The sequence below is a fragment of the Trachinotus anak genome, unplaced genomic scaffold (genome assembly GCF_046630095.1).
Source record: "Trachinotus anak isolate AG129_WGS33_773 ecotype Australia unplaced genomic scaffold, CSIRO_AGI_Tana_v1 ptg000021l, whole genome shotgun sequence".
Lineage (NCBI taxonomy): Eukaryota > Metazoa > Chordata > Actinopteri > Carangiformes > Carangidae > Trachinotus > Trachinotus anak.
In genome coordinates, this window is record NW_027273872.1 from 15,870,831 (window position 1) to 15,892,064 (window position 21,234).

General features: G+C 41.2%; 1 protein-coding gene and 1 long non-coding RNA gene across 4 annotated transcripts in view; one reads left to right on the top strand and one right to left on the bottom strand.

The window, feature by feature from the left end:
• LOC139605707 (amyloid beta precursor protein binding family B member 2) overlaps positions 1 to 21,035 on the top strand; it is a 37,783-nt gene extending 16,748 nt beyond the window's left edge. For all 3 annotated transcript variants that reach the window (XM_071457417.1, XM_071457418.1, XM_071457419.1), the window contains 6 exons: positions 11,475 to 11,589; positions 15,529 to 15,604; positions 18,110 to 18,190; positions 18,304 to 18,419; positions 18,540 to 18,722; positions 19,073 to 21,035. In XM_071457417.1, the coding sequence (XP_071313518.1) occupies positions 11,475 to 11,589; positions 15,529 to 15,604; positions 18,110 to 18,190; positions 18,304 to 18,419; positions 18,540 to 18,722; positions 19,073 to 19,249 (748 nt within the window). In that variant the 3' untranslated portion in view covers positions 19,250 to 21,035. The remainder of the gene's footprint in view (positions 1 to 11,474; positions 11,590 to 15,528; positions 15,605 to 18,109; positions 18,191 to 18,303; positions 18,420 to 18,539; positions 18,723 to 19,072) is intronic.
• Positions 11,503 to 19,185, bottom strand: LOC139605710 (uncharacterized). The gene is made up of 3 exons (XR_011684448.1): positions 19,053 to 19,185; positions 12,264 to 12,317; positions 11,503 to 11,640 (listed from the first exon to the last, which is right to left on the bottom strand). It is a non-coding gene; the product is annotated as an uncharacterized lncRNA (long non-coding RNA).
• Positions 21,036 to 21,234: the final 199 nt, after the last annotated feature.

The following is a 21,234-nucleotide window of genomic DNA, read 5'->3' on the forward strand; positions in this document are numbered from 1 at the left end:
TTATTGATCGATCAAAGGAACCCAATCAAGTCTAGTTGTAATTAGTTTGCAATTTTGCTTGAAAAATCATTAAAATTATTATTTAATTATCAAAATTGATGACAATTAACCTTCTGCTGGGTCATCAACTAATTGCTTTAGCTTTAAATTTAGCTTTAAAAATATTTTGTCACTTCCCTCTACTGGTATCAAGCCTTACAGGTAGATCTTTGGTAGATTAGATAGTTGCAGAAATACTGTGTCTGAGATTTCTACCTGCAGCCAAAGACCTGGTGCACTTCCAAAATTGTACAGCAACATTTTCTCTAGAAACAATTTCCTGGCTAATCCAAGGAACATATTGACTGTTTCTTTAAATAAATATTTGCAGCAGAAACATCAGAGGTGAAGCCAAAAGTATCTGCATGCCAGATACCACTGATTGTGATTTTGTTGAACCAACCTTTTCAAGAGTGTAGCATATGTATTGTAAGTAGAATGAGAGAGAGACTGCACTTTACTGTACTGCATGTGTATTAAAACATAGTGATTAATGGCACATGCACCTAATGAGGTTACATGCATGCAGTATGATCCAAAGTGCACTGTGCCTAGAGCTTGGAATAACTCTACGCTAACTCGACGCCAAATCCCTGCACTCTCCCACACACTCTCTTTATCTCTCTCTCTCCCTCTCTCACACACACACAAACACACACGCACACAAATACACACACATTAGTAAGTAACATGAATGGGGGCGTCTTACTGAAGTGACATGTCACTGAAGCTTTGTCTCAGTTGAGAATATGAAAATATGAACGCTTCTGTCCAAAAACACACACACACACACACACACACACTCAGAGCAGTGTGATGTATAAATGATCAAGAGCAGAGAGAACAGCAGGACATCATCTTTCCCCCCCATCCCTCGTTCCCCTCACACGCTCTCTCTGTCTTCCCATCTCGCCCACCCACCTATCTCTGCTCTTAAATATGTAATGAAATACAATGAGCGTTGACACATGGGTACTGTGTGTGCCTCCTCAGCTTGTTGCCCTTCCCTCGCTCGTTTGCCTCTCTCACACTGAATGTTTGGAAGAGTCGCAAAGCTGCATGAAGAAAAACTAGGGTTATGCGTGTTTCCCCCGTTTTTTAGTCAAACACCATTTTCACCATCAACTTTGTAAATCTGTGCGGTTTCTTAGAAATGATGCAGAGATACTGAGGATGAATCAAACCGAGGCAGGGCTGCAGCTTTAAAAAACATCAACTGTCTGCTCAAATCACACAGGCAAGCACCCTGTGCTGCGTTCGCTGTTTAATACACCGTAGACAACAGATTTATTTTTATTTTCGACTTGATTTTGTCCTAGTTCTTTGCTGCCTCGGGCAGTATTGGTGATTGTGTGTGCATTTTTGTCTGCCTGTGAGTGTGTATGTGTGTGTAGAGAGACAGGGCGTATGTGTAATGTGGTACCAGTGATGCACCACCCCTCCTTCGCTGCGCCCTCTTGCCCCGGGTGCTCATTTTGCTGCTCATCGTGGTGCAGTAAACAGGTTTACGGGGTAGAGAGGTAATTACGCACAGACATTCTACATTAGGCCTAATGGCTGTGGGCAATGACTAATTCACCAGGTCGCAGAGGGGTTTACCCTGTTCTGTTGTCACACAGCCTTTACTTACTCCAGTGCCACTGTGGATGGAGGAGGTTTCGCTGGTGTTGCTTTTAGATACAGTAGTTACAATTTAGCCCCAAAATCCTGTATCATTTTGTCAGTCTATCACTTTAATTACATTAAATTAATAGTTCAATATTTTGAGAAATACGCTTATTTGGTTTCCTTCTGAGAGTTAGATGAGAAGATTAATACCACGTGAATTTATAAGATAGCTATGCTGAGCTGCTATGAGCTAACTGCCTCTAGCTCCAGCTATAGCATAGATGCTGCTATAGCATCAGTTGTATCAGACCAGAGAGTATTTCTTCATTGAAAGAAAAGCGAAGAACAACCCTGAAGGCTTTTTTCAATGGAAGAGATGTTTTTGCTTTTCTCTCCTCTGCCTTTGGCAAAAATGTGATTTACGGACTGGCTTTGCTGGTTAAAAAAAAATAGGAAAGAGGCAGAACCTGATTGGTTGCAGTTTCTTTCAATCACCTAACCTTAAATTTAAGTTAATGTTGCACGGTCTCACCGTTACATACAGTAGTTTGCCCGCCAGAGTCAGTTAAATTTCTATAGCCTAAAATCCCAGTCCCAGAGGGCAAATATGATGCTGTCTATCCTTAGACCCACAATTTAGAGAAGGAAAAATTTCTCACACTAAAAGGAAAAAAAACTGCTGGGAGAGCAGCACAGGATTTTTCTTCAGGGACAGTCTGAGTAGACAGAAGTAGAAGTATTAAAAATAACAGTGTGAATGAACAAAATGTTAATGTTCACCCATTTAAATACAAAGATGTAATAATAGGTGAGCACTAACAAGTTTATTTTTCCAATGTAAAATGTCCCGTTCCATATGTGTCACATTTTTAATAACTGGATGTAAGGGGTGTATTTGCCAATATAACATTATTTTTTAGACTCTCAAATCAATAATGACATCAGGCTCAAATATCAATCTTGGTCAGGTTCTAATTAAAATACTGGATATCTTAGCATGTGTTATAGACACAATGGTAAATACCAGGTAATGGACAGTTACATAGCATCAATAGTGCAGTAAAACTAAGCCAATTTCTGTCTGCAGCTCTGTACAATCCTATCAATGGCTCTGTAGAGTGTGTAGTTTGCATCTCCTCTTCCTGGTTTTATCTTTTAGTTTTATTACCTTTTTTTATCACCATATTCCACATTCCATTACAGTAAACTACAGTTAACTTCAGTCATGAGCAACATTCGCTGTTTTCTGGAAACACAATTATCAGCACTCAGGAGTCCGATTGAAAAAAAAAACTGCTTCTTTGCAGCAGTGTTTTGCTGTGTTTATTGAGTTTGGACTAATGGAAATGGAACCAGAATACATGCAGATTATTAGGGTCCATCTACTGAATGTGAATTAATATAAATGTGTTTGTGACAGCAGAAATATTCACTTTTTCTTTACATACAAAGTTTGCTTTGGGGTGGATTTAGCTTTATCTGTTAGCGTCAGTACTTCTAATTTTTAGCTCATACAGATTAACTTCATCCTAATATTATCCAACCTCGAGTAATTTTCAGAGGGTTGATGATTCACACAGCACCAAGTTTTTAAGCAAACTTACAAAAAAACAGAATAATTGGAGGGAAACAGCCGCTAAATATAAATATACCTGCCAATTGTTTTGTTATTCTCTTTACAGTGTGATGAAAGGGCTTTCCTCTAAATCGCCGTCCAGCTGTTGTTTCCACTCTAGCGTTTCTCTCACCTGTCACAGCTGAATCTCACTGTGAAACTGGATCAGATATTCACATCCACTTTGGACCCAAGCCAAAGTCACAACACTGTCAGCTATCATAGAAATACCAGTGCAGTTGCGATCGATAAGTGTAACATATTTCCCGGCGTGCACAAACACTGTACACACACCTGGCGCTCACAGCCTCCCTGTCTTACTTTCTGCTGACAGGAGAGTCGCAAGAACTTCCCCCCTCAGACATTTCTAATCAGCATTTGGCTGTGCAATTAGCATATGTAAGTGCATTAGCATAGCGGCCCACACCACTCAGACACTCTGTAAGGCTGTTTGATAATTGAAGTCTGTGTGAAGTGTGTGTTTATGTGTGTGTGTGTGTGTGTGTGTGTGTGTGTGTGTGACAGATGGTTTGGAGAGGACACGAGTCTCTACTGAGTGATACTGGAAGCTACAGAGCAAAAGAAAGTACAGCCGAGCAGGCTGGGGACCAGTTACGTTAATGTTGTTTTCACGGCTGCTGTTTTAAGCCTCTTTTACTGCAGCTTTTGTGGGAGACTCTAGTTTTATTACGCTATTTTAGCACCTGAGGATGCATATTGACATTTTTGATATCTAAATAGTATAGTATAATCAGTGAAAGTGGTGGCAGTATGGCAAAAAATGAACACTTACTGCTGATGTACCTCCATTCCTCAGCCTATTTATTTCGTAACTGTAATTTTCTAATTTTTATGGATGACAGTGTGACATCATGTGGAGTGAAACATGAAGCTACAATCTGTATCTGTTTATTTCACTAAAAATGTATTCATATTTTGTGTTTTAATTATTTATCTTTATTAATGTATGTAAATATAACATTGGTCTTTATCGTATGATTGTTCTTTAAACACTGGAGGTGGTATCTTTATTGCTAGAAGGTCTAGATGTAAACAAAGTTGGTTTAAAGTGTCAATGAAAAAAAAAAAAGATTTTGCAATGCAGAGGTGCTTTTTGGTCCCTAAGTTTAGCTCATCATAAATACAAGCAGCATCAAATCTTAGGAACCATATCTCAAATACGAGTGAGAAAAATCTGGCTTTGGTTGCAGCTTTCTCGCATGTCCACCAATTATATTTCATGCAGAAAACCGTTAAAGAGAGGCAAAGAAACCAGTTTCATAACCAACCTCAGCATCAGTGTTTTTTGCATTATAGAAAATGTATAATATTTGTAATATAATAACATCCGCTTGTCGGCTTTTTTATGAATGAAAATGTTCACATCCAAGTGCACAGTTACATATCTGCTCTTCAGCCTCTGAGCTTCAGCACATTCAATTTGAAATAAAAAATAGAATAATAGAAAAAAATAAAATAATAGAAACTACATTAAAGTGCCAAGTCTCATCTTAAATTTGAAGGTTTACATCAATATAAAAAGAAATGTGTGGAGAGGCAGCTCTTTTATAAGTGGGTGCCCAAAGTTTATAGGTTCACAAGTAAAATGAGTCTGCACATTCTGCACAACTGCAGCCTGGACTTTCTGTTTTTTTGAGGTTTACCAGGGGTTTGCATCTTGTGGCAAATCCTCTAAGGTTAAGGTCATGTGGTCTTCTCTTGATCGTTGACAAGGAAACATGTATACCTACATCTCAGAGGTTGTTCATGATTTGCTGTGCAGTCATATGAGGGTTTTTCTCAACCATGCAAGTGATTTTCAGCTCATCCACAAGACTTGCGCTCCTCAGTCCACCAGCTTGTTTGGCATTTTCTAGTTTTACTGTGGACATCTGCTTTTTGGCTCGACTGCAACAGCAGGACCAGACCAATAAACGCAAATGTTACTGACTGATTGACTGATGAGTGATTACACCATTGGTCAGCCGAATGCAGTGTGACTGAGTGATAACGTTACACCATCTGTCTGCCGGCCGAGTGTTGGTCGTTACTCCTTCAAAAATGACTTGGTGCAAACAAACGACAAAAATGGCTTGGAAGTGACTTCTGGTGTTAATGGGTTGTGTTTCAGTCACTGTTTCAAACTTTCCCTGTTGTCTGACAAGAGAAACAGAGAAACATGTAATTGAGAACAGCTTTATTGGGAATTCAGCTGTATTAAAATATATGTGCATGTGAGCACAGAGAGTAGGAGAGAAGCAAACCAGCTGACACTAGGCAAATGTGACACAATGTCAGTTGTTTGCAGTGGTTCTACAACAGTTTTCCTCAATTATTGACCACACATAGTCCAGGTTAGGCCATGTACTATGTTTTGCCTTAGTCTCATTAAGCCTCATTATCTTCTTCACTCGCATGCCGGCCTCTTTTCTCCTCATGTTGTCAGAGAGCTCCACCTCAATCTAAAAGGCAACTCTCAACTCTCCATCAGCTCTAAACCACGTGAGCTCTTTTGTGTTGAAACGACACACAGCTGCCCAAGAAACATTTAGTAGCCATGTGTCCAATTATTTTATTTATTTTATTTTTACTGTGCAATGTGACCACTGTGTGTTAAAAGTGCAGTATTTCCCACACAGTTGTTTCAGTACTGATGTAAATCTACTCAAATTAAAGATGAGACATGGCACTTCTATGTAATGTCCAATATTTCATTTCAGATTGAACGTGCTGAAGCTGTGATGAACGAAGAAATGTGTCCATATAGTCGCGGTCAGGACTGAAATCCGAAATGTGTGAAATGCAGCAAACACTGAATATCACAAACTGAAACCATGTTTAAGTGTGCAAGGGTGTGACTTTCCTTCAACTGTTTATATGCTAATGTTACTACTACACACATAGTGCTGTTAGTACTACTGATGGTGGGTGACTGATGTCAGAGCTGCAGATAATAATGGTTCTCTGCGACATTCTCGAACCCAGCTCACCATACATCTGCAGCCATGACCTCATTTAATCTCCGAGTTGTACGCATCCTCTCCAGCCGAGCCTGCCTCACAGCCATCAGGATCAAAGAGAGATTGGTGGTTGTGAGTCAGTTATCCTTTATTCAGCTGTGGAAATATGTGAAGCGCAGAGAGGGAGAGAGTGGTGGGAGTCTTGCTTTAGCTCTGGTGCTTTCACAGCTTTCATCTCGTGCCTCTTTCTGCCTCTCTCTTTCCTCTCCTCCTCTTCCTCGGCCATCCACTCCCCAGTGGGTCTCACACCTCGTTCCCGTTCCTCTCTTATACACGTCCACCTTTTAATTTTGGCTTCCTGGCCTCCTGCCTTCATCACTCCCCTCTCTCGATATTTTATCTATCTATCCTTTCTCCTCACGTTTCTGCCCAAAAAACTCTCCCTACATCTCTGAGGTCTAAATGTCATCCAGTCGTTTGCCTGTCTCTCTCTATATGTCGTCCTCTTCGTTATCTGAGGTCAGGAGGCACTGCTTCTTAATAATAATCCAACAACTCTCTCTCTTCTTTTTCCACTCTGTCTCCACACTAAGCCACATGATTTGAAAAATGTGTTTATGTGTGAAAGTCTGTCCACACTAAACTGTCGAAACAAGAGGAAAATTACTACATTTGTTCTTCTTCTTGATTTTGTTGGCAAACTATAACAGATTGCATTACAGCCAACACGTAGACCGGTGCCAGCAGGGCCCAGGGCACTTCTGGCTGATTCAACTTTTTTTTTTTGAGACGCTTTGGTAGGCAAAGAAATACATTAAAATGAAAGGCTTTTCTTTAAGAAGAAAAAAAATGTAGAATATATATTTGAAGAGCTAAACGGATAATAAAAAAATGTTCTTTAATATCTAGAAAATGAACATAGTTTGGTTGATGGCTTGTTGAAAAATGCCTCATGTGTGAGGAGTTCTGCTGAGGGACTTTGGACTTATTACTAAAAATCTGGCCACAGCGCAGGGTTTTGGTTTAGTTATTCGCTGAGTCTCAGGTGCTCAAATGTGCTCTCCATCATCACCAATATCGTGTTGCACTACAACCAAACTCACACTTAAGTTGTTCTTATTTATAAAAACCTTTTGCTTTTGTTTGTCAGATAACTCCGTGGGTTGATCACAGCTAATAAATGCCAAAAGTTAAGGAGACAACCACAGACACACCTGTTCACCTGTTCTGTGTGACTGATTTTAATGACATTTTAAGCAAGTGGTCATTTACAACGTTAGAGGCACCAGAAAGATGGTTTTGTCTGTCCAGGATTAAAAACACTGGCTGAGCGTTTACAAAAGGCCCAGACGAGGCAGGAAAAGTTGCATCAGTTAGTCTCAGTCTTCAGCTGTCAAAGTCAAATAAGGTCATTGTGATGACGACAATACTGTAGGTTTTTTTAGAAGGTGGGAGTCTGTTCTGGGTTTGAATGAGGTGTGATGTGGTTCTTCTATTAGTAACAAAGCATTAGCAACACTGTCAGCCTGTCACCCACACGCAAATGAGCTCTAGAGAGAGAAGAATTGGGTGTAATGTTGAGGACAATGAAAGAGCATTTTTTTTGTCCAAAATCCAGATTTTAAGACCAAAATCCAGTTCCACCAGAGTGACTGACACTGAAAAAGGCACAGAGTTTGAATATGAAATGGAGCAGATGGAAGTAGAATAATGAGTAAATGGACTGGAAAGAAGAAAAAAAAAAGGAAAAAAATCATGAATGAAATTCAAATATAGAAAAACATACACACACACACACACACACACAGAGAGAAAGAGCTCATATACTTAACGGCATATGAAACAATTTAAATGTGCCGAGTGAGAGCTTTTAGGCAATTTATACGTTGCTAATACATCCTCCATATCTGTGTGTGTGTGTGTGTGTGTGTGGGCAATCACTGGCTGGAGAGCAAGTTGAAGCAGCAAGTCTGAAGGTCTGACTATGAAGATCCCTGTTTGACATCATCTGCCCGCTGCTACCACACACACACAGACACACACACACACACACACACACACAGGCTGCTTCTCAGTAAGTGGATCATCAAAGAATCAAAGCCAGTCAATGTTTGAATTAGCCCTCAGTTTTTTATTCAACCTGCGGCTCCTTTGTAGTGCTCCTCATAATACAGTGACATGGATTATATGGAGGAGTACAGCAGTGATGAGTTACACTGTTGATATGAATCTGTCTGTGCTGCATCTTTTTTTCTTTTTAGGGACTTTCTCGTATTGTGGAATAAAAAAAAGAGTGAGTAAAAGAGTAAGAACGAGAGAGCTGGGGAGCAAAAGGAAGATTAAAGAGCGAAGGCAAAGTGAAGGATGAAAGAGATTGTGCGTGTGTGTGTGTGTGTGTGTGTGCGTGTGTGTGTGTGTGCAAGTATGATAGTCTATCTAGAAAAGGTGTGCTGTGTCATAATGTAGCGTAACAGTAAGCTGCTGAATCGAACACTACACAGAGCTCAGCTCCAGTGCGCACACACACACACACACACACCTCACAGAAAGACAATGATTGAGGTGAACAAGCACTGTGTTCGTTTCTGATTCTGTATGCTGTGTATTAATGTTGCTCTTGTTTCTCTTCCCCTGCCTCCTCCATCCCACCTTCTTTCCCTTTTCATCTTTTGGCGTAATACAATTTTCTCATCCATACCTTTTTCCTGTCTCTTAATTTCCCATCCCATTTTTTTTCCACAACTCATCTGCTCTTTCCTTACTATTTCCTTCCTTCCTGATTTCTCCCCCCTCGCTTCCTTTCCCTCATTTTCCCACCTTTCCCTCCCTCTGCTTCCCGGGACCCAGAGAAAGGTAACTGCTCTTCACGGTGTGCTCAAGTGTGATCATGCTTCTCCACTGTTTACAGTAATTGTTGTGTCAAGCCCACCACACCCCCGACGTATAATTACATCTGTCATCAGTGGCTTTGCTTCGCCCAGAGTCACTGTTGCTCTTTACAGGAATGCGGCAGCAACTATTGAAGTCTATATCATTGCTGTTAAATCATCAACGGGACACGCTGGCCACAGGCTATTTCCTATTAAGAGTTGCATGCTGTTTTATAGCGTTTTGATCCCCCAGAGAGGGAGCAGAAGTCATAAAAGACCCATTTGTGGTATGCGAGGCAAGGCCACTCATGCTGCTTCAGTGACACACTGCTCAAATGTCCCTGAACAAAGTAGACTGGACACATACACACACCACACACACACACACACACACACACACACACACACACATCGCATCGTACCTCCCTTCCTGGCCACAGGCGGGAAGCATTATCGACCCAAAGTGTGTGAGCACACAATTAAGCAGAGGAGACAGGCCGGATAATGGACTCATAAACACAAAGAGCCCGCTGTGATAAATGCCGGCTGTGTTTGCCATATTTCTGTTTGCGTCTATGGTTAATCTGGAGCGTGCACTGTATACGTGTGTGTGTGTGTGAGCGTGAAGCTGTTGAACTGCATCTGGTGGCACTGCCATCCAGCTGGCTTCTCTGCATGTTCCCACTCCCCCTCTTTCACTCTGCGTTGTCTGTTTACTCAATCATTTCAGTCCTGGCTGGAAACGCAACCTCCTACCTTTTGTTCTGCAGCTTGTCTCACCTGTTAATGAGGAAGAAATGTGTCTGTCTTTCATCTTGTCTGTCTATGTGTGTACCTGCATGTGTGTGTGTCTCCCACATGTAGCTGTGTTTCATCTCCCACCCACTCTCTGCATAAAGTTTCCTTCTCGGTGGAGCTTCCACCCTCAGTCTCACCCTCATCCTCCTCATTTTTTCCTGCCATGTGGCACCATGGTGAAGCTAGCGGCACATAAGTTTCCTTGAACACTGGGACACACATCTGCCTCTCTGTATGCTTGTTCGTACGCGCGTGCGCGTGTGTGTGTGTGTGTGTGTGTGTGTGTGTGTGTGTGTGTTATTGTAGCCAAAATTGGCAACCAGCATTTTCAGCAAAGTAATGATCGAGGACAGAGAAACCTGCTGTTAATAGAGAGAGAGCATTCAACACATCCTATGTTAAAGGGGCTTTAAGTAACACATTGTTCAAATAAGCCTTTACTGGTTTACAAGGAATTGCAGCAACAGCAATAAAGTTTATGGCAGCCTTTAAATGACACAAATAATGAAGCAACATTTTCACTGTAAATGAGTGAGCTAATTAGAGCACAGCTCCAACAAGAAATGTCTAGAGAAAAAGTAAATATGTCATGATGCAAAATGGGGTAATAATAATTCTGTTGTCACTTGTGTTTTTTTTAACTTGTGCATGAAATGTCTTGCAATATGTGTTGGTAGCTGTTTTTTTCCCCCATCGTTAAACAGCTGACAATGCAAACAGGTGCAAGGAGAGGACTGGGAAGTTATTGTTTCTCTGATGTAGCAGATGAGGATAAAATAAGGGCTGAAACAGTGGGAGGGATTTCAAATGGGGAGTAATCAAGATATTTCCAGACGCTGCTGATAATCCCAACAAACCAAGAAAAACAACAGAAGGAAATGTAAAAATACAAATTGGCAATCATATCCTCGTATTGGCCTTAAGCTAGGTGCCCTCTGGGAAGAAGTGTCTCATCACAATATCCAGCAATATCCAAAGGTGGCTCTCCAAGGAGGAGGGAGAGGACATTAAGAGGATAAAACCCTGATACAATATATGGAATGAAGACGTGTTATGAGATGGAACAAATATCATTAAGGCAAAATTGCACATTTATAAAAAGATAGAATCATGATGGATCTATTAATGCAGTGATGTTGTTTTTCTCATATTGTGCTTTCTTAACCCTGAATAACCAGTTATTCTCTCCTCCTCTCTCTCCCCTTACACAACTACTACATGCTAAAAGACTGGAATTCTCTTCTTACTTATTTTTTATTGTTTTTTTCTAATTCATCAGTTAATTGTGTCACTTAAGTCAATTGCTATGTTAATTGTGGTTGGTTTTCACTGCATTTCTGATGCTTGTATTTAACTGATGTCTAACTAAATAAGTGGACAGGCTGTAAAACCAGCCACAAAGTGAAGCATTCAGTAATATGCTAACAGTATGAGGAAACAAAGATTCTTACTTTCTGCCCCTTTAGCAAAGAAATACATTTAGTACATCTGCTGCTGAGGTGCATCGAGGTAAATATTGTGTTTATTGACTGTATTATCAATTCGTGTGTGGTGACACTAGTGTGTCTTCTGCCTGTGCTTCAGGGACTTTGCCTACGTGGCGAGAGACAAAAACACGCGAGTGCTGAAGTGCCACGTGTTCAGATGTGATACTCCTGCCGCAGCCATCGCCACAAGTCTCCACGAAATCTGCTCCAAGGTGGGTGTCATTACCGTCGCCGCTTCCGCGTGAATGAGCTGATCTGCTGCTCTGAAACAAGCAATCAAGCTTTAATCAGGTCGACTCCTGAAGAGAGAGAAAGAAATCTCTCTGTTGATGCAGTTATCCAGAGCTACTTTTTAAGGTTGTAACTTAGTGGACATTCCTACTGTCCACACGTTATATAAAACTAATGGCTTGGAGGGCAAAACACTGCGCTGACAAGATTCTGTTGTCGTCTACTAGAGGAGAAAGAGCTGAGGAGAGAGAAGTTTTAAGAGCTAGGAGGACAGGAGATAGGATTCAGATCACAGAGCACATGCAGCATTTCTTTAAAAGAGTTTTCAGTATGTGTGTATTTATATATATATATATATATATATATATATATATATATATATGTGTGTGTGTGTGTGTGTGTGTGTGTGTTTGTGAGAGACAAAGAGAGATGGTGGTGACAGTGAGTCAAGTGTCACAGGGACAGGGAATCACAGATCTTTAGAGGTACAAAGCTGCAGCATAAAGAAGTCACACAGTTGTTCACACACACATTTTCTCTCTTTTTTCTCACACAAACGCAGACTAATCAGTAATCTCCACCTCTCCCAGAGTGGTCACTCTGTTCACTGCTGAGATCACAGCAGGTCAGAGTCTCCTCACACTCAGCTACTTACTGGTTGTATCTTGAGTGAACTTGAATGCCGATCCATCCATCCAATACCAGAAACCTGCCAAATACAGAACAATGACACATGATATTTCTAGATTGTGCACTGATGATGATTTCTTAACCCTGTCCCACCAAACAACACACTCTTCCATGGCAGATTATGAGATGTAGCAAACAATCTGATGACTGCAAACAAAATCATCAGATTTTTTGTCTGCAGATTGACATCACATCAGGAGCAGACATAGTACTGAGACCACTATTCTCAGCTCAAAGACCCAATTTCCACCAAAATACAAGCAATTCGCTTTGTGCTGCTTCATCCAAGTTAACCTCCTGCCCGTTTGCAGCTCTCCGTCTACATGTGTACTGTGCATGCTGCACTGGGCAAAGTGAATTTCAAAGTACTCAAGCACTGCACTGCACATTGTTGCAGCACCATGAGCAGAGGGCCCAGAGTTTTAAATGTCTTTTTTTTATGCCTGACGTTGCGAGTGTGCCAAACATACTCATTTGGGTCTGTTGAGGATCAGTCCTGTCAGTCAAGGAAATTATGACGCCTTTCACTTGGCACAAAAATGTGCAGATCCTCAGAAACAGATTCTCCAGCCAGACTCCATCAGGGTCAGTGATGACATCGCGCAGATCAGCAGATCTAATGGTACCTCCATCATTTGAATAAGTGGTGCCTGCAGCTTTCTTAGCTGCGCCCGCGGCAGCTGAACCCCCAGCAGTGGAAAAGTTTTCCGTTGAAGTCCTGTCATCCTACATAGCACTGATGATGTCTCTGTTACTGGAACAGAATCTATGTCCTTTGAACCACTGGAGACTGAGGTTCTGTCAAAGGCCACAACAGTAACTAAAGCTTTGTCGTACTTTTCATCAGCAGCTGAATCTTCCTCACAAATACCTGCACTGTCTCCATCCCATAGCATCTGAAGCTCTGACACCTCCTGACTCTATCTTAGCTTCATAACAGGTACTATCAATGTCTGAGACTGTCACTTGAGTCAGTGGTGGTTGACGATCTGTCACCCACTGACTCTGTGTCAGCTTCATAGTTAGAACACGTGCTGTCTGAGGCTCCATCATAAGTATCAGTACCAGCTGATGTGCTGTCACCTCCTGACAAAATCCTGTCATTCATCTGGGTGGTCCAGTGACAATACAGCCCTAAATCCAAGGGCAGAATCTGCATAAGAACTGGTGTCCATGTCATTAGCCAGGTGAGCAACTGTGACACTAACGTGCCTTGGTGCTTGGCTGGGAGTAATTCTCTCTTCAGTATCCAGATGAAGCAACCCATTTGGTATAGTTAAAAGTGCTGACTTCAGCTATTGGGAGGCCCAAAGTCACCTCTGCAGCTCTGTATGCACAAGGCTGCCTGTTCATACCAACTTTCACTTTGGACACTGGAAGGGCCAAACCAAAGTGGATTTACTTCACCCTGGTCTTTGTGGATGACAAGAATAATATTGTCAGGTTTGAGGTCTGTATGAAAGATGCCAGTGCCTTTCAGGGCCTTTGATGCTCCAAGTAGCTGCATTGTAACAGGGCAATGACAGCCTTTTTCTCTCCTTCATCAGGTCCAAAGACTCCTGTCCAACATTTTAAAGGCGAGGCATGGAAGGTCTTGGACCTTGAAAGTAAAATTCAGACACTTAGTAACTTCCCAATGACAGTCCAATACAGCTAGTGAACATGCTAAACCAAAATGTTTTAGCATTTAGCTCAAAGCACCACTGTGCCTTACTATAGCCTCACAAAGCTGCTAGCATACCTGTCAGATTGATCCGGTCAGTAAATAATCTCCCAAACCCAAATTTTTCATACTTGTTTAAGCCTGCTTGACCTTGTCAAACTGTTTTGTCTCGGTATTAGTTGCCGATTAAGTTAAACTGCCTACAAGTGATATAAAAATAAAAATATCTGACTTCAAAGGACAAGGTTCATAATACTCACTTATTTAGAAACACATCACTTTTCATACACGCACACACACACACACACACACACACACACACATCCAGTCTGTCCTCAGGTCAGCAGTGACCTTTTAAAGGGTTGATATACCTGGAAATACAGATTCTTCATCCTTAGAGGCATGTTGACCCATTTAAATTTTTTTTCATTAATTTCTTCTAATCTCTTACCCCAAACTGAAGTAACAGTGTGCGTCTGTGTATCTGTGTATAAATTTGTGTGTGTGTGTGTTTGTGTGTGTGAGAGAGACCATGCCTCCTCACACTGCCTATTTTAAACACAGTGGTAGTTTTCTCTTTACTGCGGCGGAGAAACTTGGTGACCTGAGTCTTGCAGCTGTGCAGCACACTGAGTGGACTTCCTTTGTGTGTGTGTGTGTGAGTGAGAGAGAGAGAGAGAGAGAGAGAGAGAGAGAGCACGAATATGTGTGTATGCATGCGTCTTCTTGTATGTTCCCCTGTGAGCAAAGTTGCAGACTCACCATGGACTTTGATTAATGACACCTATAATTAATCAAGTATCTGTAGCAGGAAGAGAGTGCAGCGGCTCAGTGCAGGGGCCATGCAGGCTACTCAACACTCTTTAAGGAGTGTGTACACTGCAGCAGAAGGTCAGGAGCAAAGAAAAGAAAGAAAGACAGTTTCTTTCTGGACAGGTGAATTTAAATATATCATTTTAAAATGATAAGGGTATTAATCTAAATTTTTAATATTGCAAATCCACACCAGAATTTTACCTGTGTAGCCTGTGTGCACTCACTAGTGCACCAAATCCATGGCTCTACACAGTCCCCAACATATACACAGTTTACCCCTGTTTGAGTTCTGCCTCCCTAAAACTACAGTGCTCTGCTGTTTTAGGAAATTACTCAGCCTTTTGAAAAAAATAAAAGTGTATATTCGTAACCTGTTTTTAAAGACTTACAGTATCAGTAGAGACAAGTGGGCTTGTTCTTAGTGCCCCAGACAGGGGTGGGAAGTCAGTAAAAATCATGGGATTTGTTGACGGTAGCAAAAGTATAAGATACCAGCCTTATCTTTTAAATTTTGTTACGAAAATTATTTTTTGCTGGTAATTTCTAAGACAATCTAACATTATTTGATCCTTTGTTGTGTCAGTTTTCAACCATATAACCTTTCTTCTCTCTATTTCCATTCTGATCACTTTCTTCTTCTTTCCTTTTTCTCACACCTTTTGCATTGTGTCTTTTTCTCTCTCCATTTTTCTCCCATTCTTCTAATATTTTATCCCCCTCTCTCTTCAATTTTTCCTCTCCTCTTGTTTAGATTATGGCTGAAAGGAAAAGTGCCAAGGCTGCAGCTGGCAGCTCCTCCCAGACTGGCTCTGATGTTCCCCTACAAGGTACACACACACACACACACACACACCTTCTCTTTTTCTTTGAGTCTTGCTCTTTTGTAGCGTGTGAGAGAGAATTGGATTTGCCAGTTGTGTGCTATCTTTCCTGCTGTGGTACCTTGTGTCACATTACAGCATCCCTCCACATCTGAAGCCATGTATGTTTTTTTTGTTTTTTTTAAAAATGACCTTTCTGCCTCAGGAGCAACTGTGAGCACGTTTTAATAGAAAAGATAGCAGTGTTTGGTTCAATTACACACAGATAACACTGACTCCACTACAACTCCGCACACAATCACTGAGCTTTATCCCCGCCGCACTAATTCCATTCACCGTTTCCCATTTCGCTAAGTCCCACCGCTTGTTCCTCTCAGTCCCAAGTAATTATACGCAGAATAAGAAAAAGCACGATCACAATTCATCCTCCACTGTAATGTCAGCCAGTGTGTGTATCTGCTGAGCACTGGGGAAAGGAGCTTCAGCATCAGAATATAAAAGAACTATATCGGCTCTTCACTTACAGAGGCAGTCGACCTCATTAAAACACAATTAGTGTTTCTTTGAGGCAAGGCCTGGTGCTCCACAGTGCCCATCCCAACCCCAGGATCAAAGAACTTATTGGTGAAACATCTCTCACATCTTTTAAAGCTGTAACTTGCTTGAACTCATAGTCTCTTCATTAAAAAAAAAGCCAGTGGGTATCCAGTGAGAGGCATTTCCCTTGCAGTGGATGGACCAGTTTTTTAGCTCCAGAGGATTTTTCTCCTCTGGCTCAATCTCACCTGGGTTGGATTTCTTCAGGGTAGCTGGAGGTTCTCAATCCTGTGTTAGGACACTTTTGAGGAGATTAGCACTGAATGCTTTGGGATTACCAACAACAGGATAATATGGCCGTGCTGTCCTTGTGAAATCTGTCCTGCCTGAGCTCTATTTTAAATACGGAATTAATATGTGAAAACCTCTCATTGTTTATCATTCATCTAAATACTGTTTTCAGAGCTTTAGCAGGACTGATTTTGTGAGATACAAGGGATTTTTTGTCATGGAACACACTGATGAGGTGAAGGTGTCCTCTGTGTGCTGCTTATCTTTGACGTGATTCCCCCCTATAAATCTTGTTTTTGCTGACACTGGATACCAAGGTGGTGGTAACTTCTCACCTTGCTGAAGTGATGTACAGGTGTACTCCAAGACACTGTGACATCACTGTTGGGTGTTGGTTACAGCACACTTCTGACCACACCCAACCACACACTCATATGATGCTGGATGTGGTCAGCGGAGAAAAAGGCTTGAAGCTTTAAACCAGTGAGGACAACAAAACCCTGCTTTCCAGCCTAGTGTTACTTTTTACAGTCACTATGCATAGAATTTAAAAAGATTATGCTATCTTTCAAATTACTCCGACGCCAAGTTCTTGTAAGTAGAAAATCAATACAGTCCCAGCGAAAACTGGGGCAGTTAATGTGCTTCTTTCAGCCTTGTGTTAGATCTCATTTCATTTTAAAATTGTCGTTTTAATATGTGTAATTTATCATCTACCTCTGTGATATATTTTAGCACCTGGCCTTTTGTTATCCAAAAAGTTTCTTTTTTGTACTTTTGGGATGTTTTATACCTTTATGAGTGAGTTAACAATGGAGACAGTGGAGACAGGGGAGAGATGAAAAGAAACGAGGGGAACAAAGCCCCTCGGCCAAGAACCAGGGATGTTGCGACACATCAGCAGCAGCTTCAGCTCCTCAGTGCCACCAAAAGCAAAGTTTCCATAAAACAATTATAAATTACAGGTGTCGTTAAATAAGTGCCTTCAGTTACCCCCTAAACTGGATGTGTCATTCAACAATAATGAACATTTAATTTTGATAGTTTCAGTAATTATCAGTAATTTCATGTTGAATTGTCCCTCATTTTAGAAATCCATGAGGACAAGTGATTGAGATTTTATGTCACCACTTAGTTTGTGCCCTTTTTATCGTGTTAGATTTTTACAATATCATCTTTTAGCACATTCAAAGATTAACACTCTTTAAACTGCGTGGTTTAAGTTTTATTCAGTTTTAGTGTTTTGTATTTTACACTGTGAGAAATGATCTCAAGCTTTTCAAGTTAACCGTATGGTGTGTTAATAATGAGTAAAAGATGGTCACCCCTGCGCTGATTGAAATGCAGGTGAGACAGTATCTTTGATCATTGCCATTCACTGTGTATGGCAATCTTCTCTGCCAACAGGCCCTTGTGTAAACAGGCATGGCTGGGTTTTCTTGCAGAAAATATCCAGCTCTGAAATCCTGCATGCCTGTGTGTGAATATATTTTTTCATGCCCTAATCATGTCAACAGCACCCTAAAATATTAAAATATTCACCAGTGTTTGTTTATTTCTCTAGTTTAAGCCAATTATCATGTGTGGACTCTTGCGTTAGATGTTGCCGTATGATCAAATTCCCCGCAGGCGATCTGTGTGTGTTTGTTCAGATGTGTGTTTCTGTGTGTTTCCTGTCTGCAGAGTTTCCCATGCCCAAGACTGAGTTGGTGCAGAAGTTTCATGTGCTGTATCTGGGTATGACATCCGTGTCTCGACCTATAGGTAAAACTGAACCCATGTTGAAACCCATACATACATCATAAGATATGCTGCATCCTTTAGTAAATTCCTCCACACATTGTCTCACTGTTCAGACTTCTGTGTTTTATCCTCAGGCATGGACATCATAAACGGGGCCATAGACAGCCTCCTGTCCTCTACAGGCAAAGAGGACTGGACTCCTGTCATACTGAGTATTGCTGACACCACTGTTGCAGTGATCAAAGAAAAGGCACGGGACTTTTTGTTGCTATTCTGAGGACTAACAAATAAATAAAACATCTTAATGTTCCTATCCATTAGAGAGGAAGACCTAATAAAGCTCTGATTCTCTTCTTTGATGGCTGTGCAGGAAGAGGACGAGGAGGTGTTGGTGGAGTGTCGCGTCCGTTTCTTGTCCTTCATGGGCGTGGGACGAGATGTGCACACATTTGCCTTCATCATGGACACCGGGAGCCAGCACTTCCAGTGTCATGTGTTCTGGTGTGACCCCAATGCAGGCTGTGTGTCTGAGGCTGTGCAGGCAGCATGTGTGGTAAGCTCCTGATTATCCTAGCTTAGCATTAAGGCTGACAGTGAGGAAACAGCTAACCTGGTTCTGTCCACAGGTAATGAAATCTGCCTTCCAGCACATCTAAAGCTCATTAATTAACACATATCATTTGTTTAATCAATACAAAATACAAAATATGACACTGATGTGCTTTATGTGGTGGATTGTGGTGGATTTTGTTGCCTTTGGACGGGCCAGGCTGTGTAATGCCCAACCATTCCTATAATAAATGACCCACAAACTGTAGGCAGCACACATTTTGCCTTATTTCTATTCCTAACCTGAAACCCAAAAAATAAAAACTCTACTAACCATCTTCTCTTCTTCCTTAGCTGCGGTATCAGAAGTGTCTGGTGGCACGGCCGCCCTCCCAACGCGCTGGTTCCTCCTCCCCTCCCTCTGCAGACTCGGTGACCCGACGGGTGACCACTAGCGTGAAACGCGGCGTCCAGTCTCTCATAGACACTCTGAAACCCAAGAAACAGCCATCAGAACTCCCCCAGCAATGACCGTCACCAGTGACCACAGCACCACCCAGCCGACGCCTGGAACGCCACTCACACTATTGCCACGACAACACCTAATCAGTACCAGCCATGGTATCCAATGATGTACATATATGTTAACAAACACCACTGCAGATAAAGGAATGAGGAGTGATCCTAAAGACTGCCTGATGATTAAAACAATATCAAGAAAACGTTACTGTTTCATGAGGAGGAATGGAAAAGTTGCAGCGAGTTTTCTGCTGTCACTTGGTATCACTGGTTGAACTTTGACCTTTGCACACTAGTGTGCCCGAATGGAAACCACCTGCTGGCTTCACTGGCCCTTACTCTATATGGATTTCTGGACAGGATGGATTATTTGATCAAGCACTCTACAGACAGGATACAGGATTTCCCAGAAGAAAAGGAGGACATTTCTATTCACAGATTGGTTTGTGTAACCACTCATTGGTTTACTCACTTTTCTTTCATGCTCTGTCCCCTTCTGTAAAATATATTCATCAGCACAGAAAGAGCTCCTGGACTAGATGGCAGTGATGCCGAGCTACAGGAGCCTTCCAGACAGAAAATGTGTCTGGAAGTGTCAAGGAAATCTGACAGCTGAATGAGGAAAAACAACCAAGACCAGTCAGACAAGACCTGAAAACACTCCAGCAGCCCACCCAATGGCATAAAAATATTTTGATCCTTAAGATGTGTGACAAACTTGAAACAGACAGAAACTTAAAATCCCCTCTGAGGATGAATGAAGTGATTGTAATAATGAAGTGTATGTAAATGATTGTATGTAGGAAGAGAGAATTTAGGGTACAAATCTTGAAGCTATGAGGGAGAGATGAGGTGATGGTGACAGATGTGTGTTTTGATTTTGCATGTTTTCTTCATGGGATATGTTTTTTATGTAGATGAGTTATTAGGGTCTCAGTAAGAAGAGTGGTGAACACAGAAGAAACAGATGCTCTCAGCACAAGTCATCTCCACTTGACCATGACTGGATTTACACTGGCATAAAAAAAAAAATCTAGCCTATTTCTAACCCATACTTAAATAAAATGTTCTATCTGCCCCATTAACAGAACTATAATTAAGTCATTTAATAATTTTTACTTTCCATTCCCTGATAAATGGGTTGTTCAGCAAAAGAAAGGTAGCAGTTGTTAATGTATTTTGAAGCTTTAAATTAATTATGATTGTAGGTTTTGCAGTCATTAGAGAAAAACTGAGTTGAAAAGCTCAAGAATGTTACATTGTTTATGTTCAAATTTCACTATTTCCTCAGGAATCTTTCTGCATACACCCAAGCTTTATGTAGTAGCAAGAAATTCCAGATCCAGTCTTTGACTTTGGCAGATGTGATGTGCTCGTGGCTATATGAACAGTGGTACACAACAGTGTACACAATAATAGCGCACTGCTTGAACAGCGTAGAAAAGATAAAATCTGTGCCACACAGTAAGGGTTAACTGTATTTTCTCTTCCTCAGTAAATCCAGCCGGTCTACTCCCAGTCACAAACAAACATACACACACAAATATGCACATACAGCGGGAAAAAAGTCTGCTGTCACTGCTTTCAAAACCTTTACACTGCTCCTATGGCTCGGGGCCACCACCTGCACTCGACATGAACTCTGTGAATGCAGTCAAATCTAAAGGAAAACACACACACCCACACACAAAATAAACGAGAGATGCTGTAAATCATTTCAGTTCTGTTCTTCACTCATCTCTACACCATGTAAATGTAATCTGTTGTGACAATAAATGCATTATTAAAAGAAAAATCAGCAGCTTTTTTTATGTCCTTTCATTTTTCAGGTCACTGGAACCCTAAGTAATAGCTATTCATCATGTAATGACATTGAAGTGACATTGGCCCAGTCCTATAAATATATGCAGTTGATTAGATTCTGAATGTGGCAAGGTTCTTCTTTATGGAACGCAAGACATGGTAATAATGACTTTTTAATAATGACAACTAATAAT